General features: G+C 43.9%; 1 protein-coding gene across 4 annotated transcripts; it reads left to right on the top strand.

Annotated features, from left to right (window-relative positions):
* The first annotated feature begins 322 nt into the window (after positions 1-322).
* Positions 323-9,506, top strand: skp2 (S-phase kinase-associated protein 2, E3 ubiquitin protein ligase). 4 transcript variants are annotated; one of them, XM_034547611.1, is made up of 10 exons: positions 323-482; positions 1,208-1,458; positions 1,560-1,671; positions 4,553-4,696; positions 5,321-5,455; positions 6,159-6,257; positions 6,365-6,492; positions 7,075-7,126; positions 7,988-8,095; positions 8,568-9,506. In XM_034547611.1, the coding sequence occupies exons 1-10, from the start codon at positions 436-438 to the stop codon at positions 8,773-8,775; spliced, it is 1,284 nt and encodes a 427-aa protein (XP_034403502.1). In that variant the 5' UTR covers positions 323-435; the 3' UTR covers positions 8,776-9,506. The 4 variants fall into 4 exon arrangements, with proteins under 4 accessions (XP_034403502.1, XP_034403501.1, XP_034403504.1 ...); XM_034547610.1 differs by having other exon boundaries at positions 324-482; positions 1,557-1,671; XM_034547613.1 differs by having other exon boundaries at positions 428-587.
* The last annotated feature ends 1,105 nt before the right edge of the window (positions 9,507-10,611 follow it).

Genomic DNA, 10,611 nt, shown 5'->3' with positions numbered 1-10,611 from the left:
TACCGAGCCAAAATTCCCGTGGAAACTTTCCAGAAATTTACCGGAAACTTTCCGCACCTTTGCAACCCTTGTGGGAAGTCAGAACCGGATCACAGGCTCTGAAACAAAGGCAGAGGAGAGGTGTAGTTAGGATCTACTGACATTATTGTGTCCCTTCATTGTCCATGCAACGACAACGAGTTGCTCTTTGTTTTGTTTCTTTATGGACATTATCCCTTCATAGCACGTGCCTTTTGTTTCCTTATGGACATTATCCCTTCATAGCACGTGCCTTTGGGATAGCCGATGTACAGCGTCCTCTGATGAAATGTGTTTTCTATTTATGTCATTTGGAAGACAAACATGCAAATGCGCAACTCGGCATCGCTTAGAAGAAACCAGAATCAACAAGATGCCCTGAACGCCGCATGGCCCGATCAGTGCTGCGTGTGACGTATGACGTCGGTGACGTATGACGTGAGACGACGGGACTACTCTCGGCGGTGAGTTTAAAGAGTCTCGGTAGGAGGGCAGCAGTGGAAGTAGCTCTCTAACTTACCGAAAACACTACCGGCTCGGTTTGAACCGGAGGAGATGCCGCAACACAGGTACGGTCAACATGTGCACGAGACCTTACGAGCACGCGGCCCTTCACCGCCTTCTGAAAGGAGCGCGAGCTCTTCACACCGTGCTCCACTTCTAGAAGTGCCGCTTAGCTCTCTGAACATCTCAAGTCTGTGTCCGGTATGTTTCCGGTATGTTCCCGTCGTGTTCCCGGTATGTTCCCGTCGTGTGTCCGGTATGTTCCCGTCGTGTTCCCGGTATGTTCCCGTCGTGTGTCCGGTATGTTCCCGTCGTGTTCCCGGTATGTTCCCGTCGTGTATCGTAGTGGTCGCCTTTAAACTGGAACTAGGACTACCTGCTAGTCAAGGCCGCGCTTTCCTGTGCGCCAGGCCTCCAGGTCTACGTGGACCTCCCGGTTATGAGGATTAAAAGCCGGCCTTTGGGACTGAATTCATCGCTTGAGATGGACGTGATGACGTATTTGCGATTTCTTTTGCATTTAGAATTTGCGCGGTCACGCCGCCACGCAGCGTCAATATGGCGGCAGCGAGAGGTCGTTGTATGGAGGAAGCTAACTTAAGAGCTCTCAGTAAAATGACAGCCTTCAGTTGGTGCGTGTCCTCTTTTGTGTGCCATTTTTAATACGGTTTCTCCTTCCACCCAGCATGCCACTGCAGGATCTGCCCTGCAGCAGCCTCCAGGGCTCCATGTCGTCTCAGGCCAAGAGAATCAACAAACGCAAGTCTAAAGGCGGCCTCAATGACTGCCTGGATATCGAAAGCACCCCGACAGAGCTCATCCAGCAGTGGTCCCCACTCCACAAGCACCAACGGCTCACTAGCAAGGGCAAAGAAAACGATGGCAACCAGTTTGTCCTGGCCAGGAGGTCCAGGAGGAAAAGGGAACCCCCGTCATGTAGGAGGGCTCTTTGTCTCCTTTGAGCAGCTCTGCACAGTTGAGTTTGTAGCAGAGACGATTTCATACTCTGCACTTGTTCCTTTTAAATTCCCCAGCAGACATTTCATGGGACCACCTGCCCGACGAGCTGCTCCTCAGGATCCTCTTCTACATTCCTCTACAGGACCTCCTCAGGATGTCCACAGTTTGCCAGCGCTGGCGTCGCTTAGCGTGAGTCTCTACTCACCAGATTGCACTCTTTGCAACTTTCACAGTTGCATGTTTTCCTGGTTAACTGCTTCCCATTTTTGTGTACACAATTCCACCCCATCACTTTCAATCTTTATGTTATTGCTGTCTCCATATTATTGACTAGTGCACATCTCAGATCCTTAATATTATATTTATTATTCTCTTGTATTCTTGTATGGTAAAGGAACTCCAGTCACCTACGTGTAATTTTAGGTTGTTTGGGTCCTGAACCTAAAAGCTGATCCAGAGAAATAACCACTCATATAACTGACATGTAACACCACAGTCATATAACTGACATGTAACACCAGGGTCATATAACTGACATGTAACACCAGGGTCATATAACTGACATATAACTGACATGTAACACCACAGTCATATAACTGACATGTAACACCAGGGTCATATAACTGACATGTAACACCAGGGTCATATAACTGACATGTAACACCACAGTCATATAACTGACATGTAACACCACAGTCATATAACTGACATGTAACACCAGGGTCATATAACTGACATGTAACACCAGGGTCATATAACTGACATGTAACACCAGGGTCATATAACTGACATGTAACACCAGTCATATAACTGACATGTAACACCAGTCATATAAAATATAACTGACATGTAACACCAGGGTCATATAGCTGACGTGTAACACCAGGGTCATATAACTGACGTGTAACACCAGTCATATAACTGACGTGTAACACCAGGGTCATATAACTGACATGTAACACCAGTCATATAACTGACATGTAACACCAGGGTCATATAACTGACATGTAACACCAGTCATATAACTGACATGTAACACCAGTCGTATAACTGACATGTAACACCAGTCGTATAACTGACATGTAACACCAGTCATATAAAATATAACTGACATGTAGCACCAGTCATATATCATATGACTGACATGTAACATCAGTCATATAACTGACATGTAACACCAGGGTCATATAACTGACATGTAACACCAGGGTCATATAACTGACATGTAACACCAGTCAGACAACTGACATCTAACACCACAGTCATATAACAGACATGTAACACCAGTCATATAACTGACATGTAACACCAGTCGTATAACTGACATGTAACACCAGTCATATAAAATATAACTGACATGTAGCACCAGTCATATAAAATATAACTGACATGTAACACCAGGGTCATATAACTGACATGTAACACCAGTCATATATCATATGACTGACATGTAACAACACAGTCGTATAACTGACGTGTAACACCGGTTGTATAACTGACGTGTAACACCAGGGTAATATAACTGACATGTAACACCAGGGTCATATAGCTGACATGTAACACCACAGTCAGACAACTGACATGTAACACCAGGGTCATATAACTGACATGTAACACCAGGGTCATATAGCTGACGTGTAACACCAGGGTCATATAACTGACGTGTAACACCAGGGTCATATAACTGACATGTAACACCAGGGTCATATAACTGACGTGTAACACCAGGGTCATATAACTGACATGTAACACCAGAGTCATATAACTGACATGTAACACCAGGGTCATATAACTGACATGTAACACCAGTCATATAACTGACATGTAACACCAGTCGTATAACTGACATGTAACACCAGTCGTATAACTGACATGTAACACCAGTCATATAAAATATAACTGACATGTAGCACCAGTCATATATCATATGACTGACATGTAACATCAGTCATATAACTGACATGTAACACCAGGGTCATATAACTGACATGTAACACCAGGGTCATATAACTGACATGTAACACCAGTCAGACAACTGACATCTAACACCACAGTCATATAACAGACATGTAACACCAGTCATATAACTGACATGTAACACCAGTCATATAACTGACATGTAACACCAGTCGTATAACTGACATGTAACACCAGTCATATAAAATATAACTGACATGTAGCACCAGTCATATAAAATATAACTGACATGTAACACCAGGGTCATATAACTGACATGTAACACCAGTCATATAACTGACATGTAACACCAGTCGTATAACTGACATGTAACACCAGTCATATAAAATATAACTGACATGTAGCACCAGTCATATAAAATATAACTGACATGTAACACCAGGGTCATATAACTGACATGTAACACCAGTCATATATCATATGACTGACATGTAACAACACAGTCGTATAACTGACGTGTAACACCGGTTGTATAACTGACGTGTAACACCAGGGTAATATAACTGACATGTAACACCAGGGTCATATAGCTGACATGTAACACCACAGTCAGACAACTGACATGTAACACCAGGGTCGTATAACTGACGTGTAACACCAGTCATATATCATATAACTGACATGTAACAACACAGTCGTATAACTGACGTGTAACACCGGTCGTATAACTGACGTGTAACACCACAGTCATATAACTGACATGTAACACCACAGTCATATAACTGACGTGTAACAACACAGTCGTATAACTGACGTGTAACACCAGGGTCATATAACTGACGTGTAACACCAGTCATATAACTGACATGTAACACCAGTCATATAACTGACATGTAACACCAGTCATATAACTGACGTGTAACACCACAGTCAGACAACTGACATGTAACAACACAGTCATGTAACTGACGTGTAACGCCGGTTGTATAACTGACATGTAACACCACAGTCAGACAACTCAGTTTTAATCAACCGATAATGACTAATACTTTCCCCCTTCCCGATCAGCGTTTCTAGCTTTTGGACTACAGATTTTCCTGTCGTCCGTGAACATATTGGTGTCTAATATTGAGTTATTAACTGTCTGTTCCAGGTTTGATGAGTCTCTGTGGCACAGCGTGGATCTGGAGGGTTTGACCCACATGGGTCCAGCTCTGCGGCAGGTGCTGAAGACTGGAGTCCGCATGCTGCGCTGCCCTCGCTCCTTCGTGGAAGAGCTGCACTTCACAGGCTCAGGGTGAGTCCAGCAGCAGGGGAGCTCGCTCCAGACTTAACTCTTTGGTGCTAAAGGGTTCATTTCTACCGGGTTAAATTTCTTGTTCATAAAGTAACCTTTTTTTATTAAACCAACCGAGTGTATCTCCCAACAAGTCCAGTGTGTGGATGTCTCTTCTTCCTCTGACCATAGAGTGCCATTAAAACACATCAATGAGCCTCACTGTTGCTCTTGTGACATGTTCTTTCATCCTCATCAACACACACTATAGTTTATTTAGACCCACATAGAGCAACACGTGTGGATTCATCTGCTGCTGAAAAGTGTGTGTGTGGATTGACAGGTCTGTTAATGCATAGACCAACAGTACACGCCTAGTCAACATGTGTTCTGATGCTGTTGAGTTTGTTACTGTGACATCTCTTATAGTGCCAAACGGATGTGGCTTTTAAAGGCCCTTTTCTTGCCCAACATACCTTTTTTGTACATGCATTTTATTTTTATATGTACCTGTTGCCAGTGTTTCTACATATTTCTTTGAACAAGGTGAACTACATGGGCTGCTTTCTGTCTTCTCAGATGAAACATTTCACAGCCCTCTTCTAAAAGAGGGAAATAGCCCATTTAGTCTTTTCTGTTGTGCAGCCCTCTGCAGATAGTTGTGATGGATCTGTCCAGCTCCATCATCCCCACCTCATCTCTGGAGAGCATCATCTGTCACTGCAGGCAGCTGGAGTATCTGAGTTTGGAGGGTCTGCAGCTCTCGGACACCATCCTCAGGTAAGTTTCAACTCTCCAGTTCCACTGCGCTGTTTACATTAAAACATGATTAATACATATTTATGTTCTAATCAATTAAATTGACATAAAGGAGAGAAGCAGTGAATCCTTGCACTGGATATGCTAGAACCAGCTGAAGCTCAGTGTTTTCTCCTGGACAATGTGCGCACATCGGGACTAGATACAATCAATAACATACAGCTGTTTAATAAAAGAACAAAGACCTGTTCTTTAGGAAAGGAACCTTACATTACGAAAGAACAAAGACCTGTTCTTTAGGAGAGGGAACCTTACATTACTAAAGAACAAAGACCTGTTCTTTAGGAGAGGGAACCTTACATTACTAAAGAACAAAGACCTGTTCTTTAGGAGAGGGAACCTTATGGAGCGCCAATCCATGAAACAGAAGGAGGTAGAGAGGAGGGGGGGGCAGGGCATCAGGCACCTCCAGGTCCAATGGACCCTCTGAGACGTGAAGTCACAACGACTCCGGGGAGGAAGCAGAGTAACAGAAACACTGCACTCATTAAAGGGTGCATGTGCAACGTGCACAAAGGAGCTTTGAAGGCACTGGTATCAGGTGTAGAAATGGCAGCGTCAATAGCGGCTCCGTGTAAATCTCATATCATGGGACACGATGAACGTAACCCCAAGTAATAATAATGAATTTATTTAATAATAATTGTTCCTGTTTCTCTCTCAGCTCTCTGTCTAAGAACCCAAACCTGCTGCAGCTCAATCTGAGCGGCTGCTCCGGCTTCTCTGCTCCGGCTCTGGCTGACCTGCTCCAGTCCTGCTCCAGGTCAGCTCCCCAGTCTGGGATCTGTCATGTTCTCCAAATAACAGCAGCTGGTTTCCATCCTCCATCTCTGCAGTTCACTAATGTGCGTCTTGTCCCCCCCCGCCCAGCATAGAGCAGTTGAACATCGCATGGTGTGACTTCAGCAATGATCATGTGAAGAGTGTTGTGGATAGTGTGAGCTCTGGTGTTACTCACCTCAACCTCAGCGGCTACAGAGAGAACCTCACACTAGACGGTAAGTGGGAGTGTTGATGCTAAACCAGTTCATGACATGCTCTGCTCTCTGACGTTGGCTTTCTAAAGCTTTTCACCTCTCTGCACGCTACATGACGTCGTGTGTACCTCTGCAGCACTGTCTTCATCTATATCGAGCAGGTTTGTCGTGAGATTAGAAAAGCAAACTAAGGGCAGAGAAGTGACAGATTGAGGACTGGCGGTGGAACCCAACTCTTAATGTGCAGCGTGAGCCTCCACAGACGGTGCTGTTCATTACACTATACTCAAATGAAATGTTCATTGGAGAAGGCAACGAGAACACCGTAAACCAACCTCCACACGCCACGGAGGAGGAGTAATTATCTGTAAACTCCTATCATGGACTACTTTACTGCCTCTATACAAGCCCTGTATTACATTCATTATAAAGAAATATCCTGTAAGCCATTTAATTTGGCTGAAGAATCTCTAATAAAATCCTCAGCCTAGCTAGTGTTCATCTGCTGACTGGATTCTTCTAGTCCTTCTTTCCCACTACCAACCTTCATATTGAGGACTTTTTAAAGCTTAATAAACATCCACTGTTCACTTTATCTTCCAGATGTGAAGGCGCTGGTGACCAGATGCCCCCGTATACAAACACTAGATTTAAGGTGAGATTGTCCTTTTTATAGATTTACTTTAAATGTATTGGTTACAAAAATGGACTGATTATGTCTGTCATCCTTTTCTATGGGGAACGGTCTCTGGTGGCCTGGGGGTTAATGTTGGTTTCAGAGACTTCTTTTTTTTTACCCTTAATTACAGTGCAAAGTAATGTTTCAGCCAGTTGTTGGTTGTATTCATTGAACCTCACATTACATCAGTGGTTGCTACAGAGACAGCCGATGGGGGCATCTTTCTAGTTTACATTTGTATTGTTTATCATTTAAAGTGTATGCAATATCAAACTTTAATTTGATTTAAATGTACAAGTCTTGGTGTATATGCATACATGGACTAGGAGGAACGCATGTGACGCATTCATCTGTCATTTTTTTCCCCTGTGTTTCATCAACCACCTTTTTTAATCAGTAACACAGATCCACTTAATAATCAATCTCACAAGTGGTATTGTTCTTATAGCAACGGAATTATTCAAATGTCTCGTGTGGTTGAGAGAAACCAGTTTTAGTAAGGGGTATGAACGGCTGGTTTTAGATGGTATGGACCCTCTTGCTCCAGAAAACTGGCATTTTATTTTCAAATATGTCTTTAATGAAGCTGCAGATGTTGAGGGCGTTGCTGGAGACGGGCAGACCAAATCTGTGTGTGTGACCTTGTTTAACCCTTGGACAACTGTCGGATGATGATCCATGTTTGATGGCATGCTACTGTACATTGTTACATGTCAGCTAGTGTCACCGTGTTGCCATTTGTTGTGTAGTATATTCACATCTGTTAAGACCAACCAAAGTGAACGGTCATGAGGCTGCTTTCCAGATGAAGCTCATGTAGCTCCGTGTGTGTTCCAGTGACAGCACTCTGCTGATGGCCGACAGCCTCCCGGTCCTCAGACAGCTGAAGGATCTGCTGCATCTCTCCCTGAGTCGCTGCTATCACATCCACCTCGCCGCTCTGACGTGAGTTCTGTTGATGACCCGACTGGACTTGTGTTGATGACCCAGACCCGACTGGACTTGTGTTGATGACCCAGACCCGACTGGACTTGTGTTGATGACCCGACTGGACTTGTGTTGATGACCCAGACCCGACTGGACTTGTGTTGATGACCCAGACCGGACTTGTGTTGATGACCCAGACCCGACTTGTGTTGATGACCCAGACCCGACTTGTGTTGATGACCCAGACTGGACTGGACTTGTGTTGATGACCCAGACCCGACTTGTGTTGATGACCCAGACCCGACTTGTGTTGATGACCCAGACCCGACTTGTGTTGATGACCCAGACTGGACTGGACTTGTGTTGATGACCCAGACCGGACTTGTGTTGATGACCCAGACCGAACTTGTGTTGATGACCCAGACCCGACTTGTGTTGATGACCCAGACCCGACTTGTGTTGATGACTCAGACCTGACTTGTGTTTCCAGAGACTTGGATAAGATGTTGCCCGTGCTGATCCTGCTGGACGTGTTTGGCATCGTGAGCGGCAGCCACCTGTCCTCTCTGAAGAAGGAGATGCCTCGCGTCGGCATCAACTCCAGGCCGTTCTCCAGCATCGCCCGGCCCACGCCCGCCTCCAGGCCCGTCGGCTGCGTCATGTGGAACAGGAAGTGTCGCCTGAGGTTCAGACTGTAACACACTGCACACCTCCGTCATGTCTCCAGCCCAGCGTGCGTAATGGAGCCATGTTTCCCTGTTGCTGCTATGGGGATGTTTTAAGGGTAGTGAAGGTCACTTCCTGGACTGGACTCGGTACTGAACATGTACGCTTGTAGACAAATGGAATACTTCATTTAAGGAGTTCAGATTTGGATTTTGTGTCCACTTCTTGTTGGAATGTGTTCACAAACATTTTAATGGATTTTTAGATCAGTTTTAGTTTGTAATGTGTTAATTTAAAAATCTTTTGTAAGGGATACATTGGCAGATGTAAGATGTCTGAATATTTGACAGCTGATTCAGCAAACATTTGAATAATACTGATGACAGATGTCTTCGCAGCTGTAATAATGCGTGAACATTTGAATGAGTATACACTGATGTGTCTTGAATGGCCAAGCAGTCCGTATTCTTGTCTGCAGGTTTTTATGATGAGCTCATCGTCACTGTGCTTGTGCTCTATCACCATGTATATGCTGTCTAAATATAATGAAAGATGAGCTTGAACAAGTAAACCACTGAATACCCAACCGGCTCTGTTCTCGGGTTAACAGGCAGGACTTCTTCAGACGCGCCACACTGTACCACCAACTTCACTTCATCTAGTACAACTTTTATATCTCATCAGTTGATGTCATTTATTGACTTTCAGTGTGTTTGTGCCGGTCAGTACCATGGCTGAATAAAGGTGATGTTCTGCACATGTGCAAGATTGTGTACCCAGTATGCCTTGGCTCAAATATCAGGAAATTGGAATTCATTTGGCGTTGTGCGCTGTATTCTGGTGGTTTGTGGGCCCATAGTCGTCGATAGGGCCGGCCTACTGGAGATGGACAACATTGGTTACATTCTGTGAAGCAAAGACATGGTGGTCCGCCTCCAGGAAATGTTGCTTTAAGTAGATGTTATTTCATGCATTCTAGTGGATTTTTGGGTGGCATGCTAAAGATGTGCAATACCTGAACTTATTCTGATTCATGTTCATCTGCTCATGACTTGCAGGGCCTTCTAGACTTGAGCTGAACATTCAACCAGAAAACTATTGTTGTGCCTCAATGACTGTCTATGTACCACAATATAATTAATAGACCTGTGTTTAAGATTTGACCACGGTAGGTTGATTGACATTTTGATTACAATGGTATTCAACTAATTCTTAACTGAAACCTAACCTTTATTGTTAATAATTGTATTCTTAAGAGCAAAAAAATGACACAAGATTAGTTAGTTATATTTTTCATTCTGAAACAAAAGTGCAACAAATAAAATGCTTAAACAGTAGCCTTTTTAACCAAAACAATGATTCGACACATAAATAAAATAACAAAAAAATTAGGTATAAGATCAGAATTTTTGACGATTTGTGGGCAAGTTTGTACTGGCCTGTGTCCTTGGAGGCCTTGATGACCGCTGAGGGGGCTCCAGGTCGGCCATCTTTATGGCCATGATGGAGGACACAAGCTATTTCTGGTCTTTGTTTTATTTAGTCCCACAACTGAAAACACCCTCTCAGCATCTGCATTTGAATGGGGCAACACCAGGACCAGCTTGGAGACGGCAACAAGCCTCTGAAATTCTTTGGATCCTGTGACCTATTGAAAATGAACCAAGGACAACATGGAAAAACATACCACATTTTGTTTTCATTAATACTGTAAGTATACTGTAACAAACTTCAGATACAACATGCATAGTTTGCATCATGTATGACACAATATATGCATGCATCAATAAAAGCAACAGATGTAGTCAAGCCACAACTGCCAAAAAAAATGTATACCTTATGTTTCCTTGTTGCCATTCCAGCCCAGA

This window comes from Cyclopterus lumpus, chromosome 12 (genome assembly GCF_009769545.1).
Source record: "Cyclopterus lumpus isolate fCycLum1 chromosome 12, fCycLum1.pri, whole genome shotgun sequence".
In the NCBI taxonomy this organism is placed as follows: domain Eukaryota; kingdom Metazoa; phylum Chordata; class Actinopteri; order Perciformes; family Cyclopteridae; genus Cyclopterus; species Cyclopterus lumpus.
The sequence above is the reverse complement of the archived record's forward strand: the minus strand, read 5'-3'. Positions and strand labels throughout refer to the sequence as shown.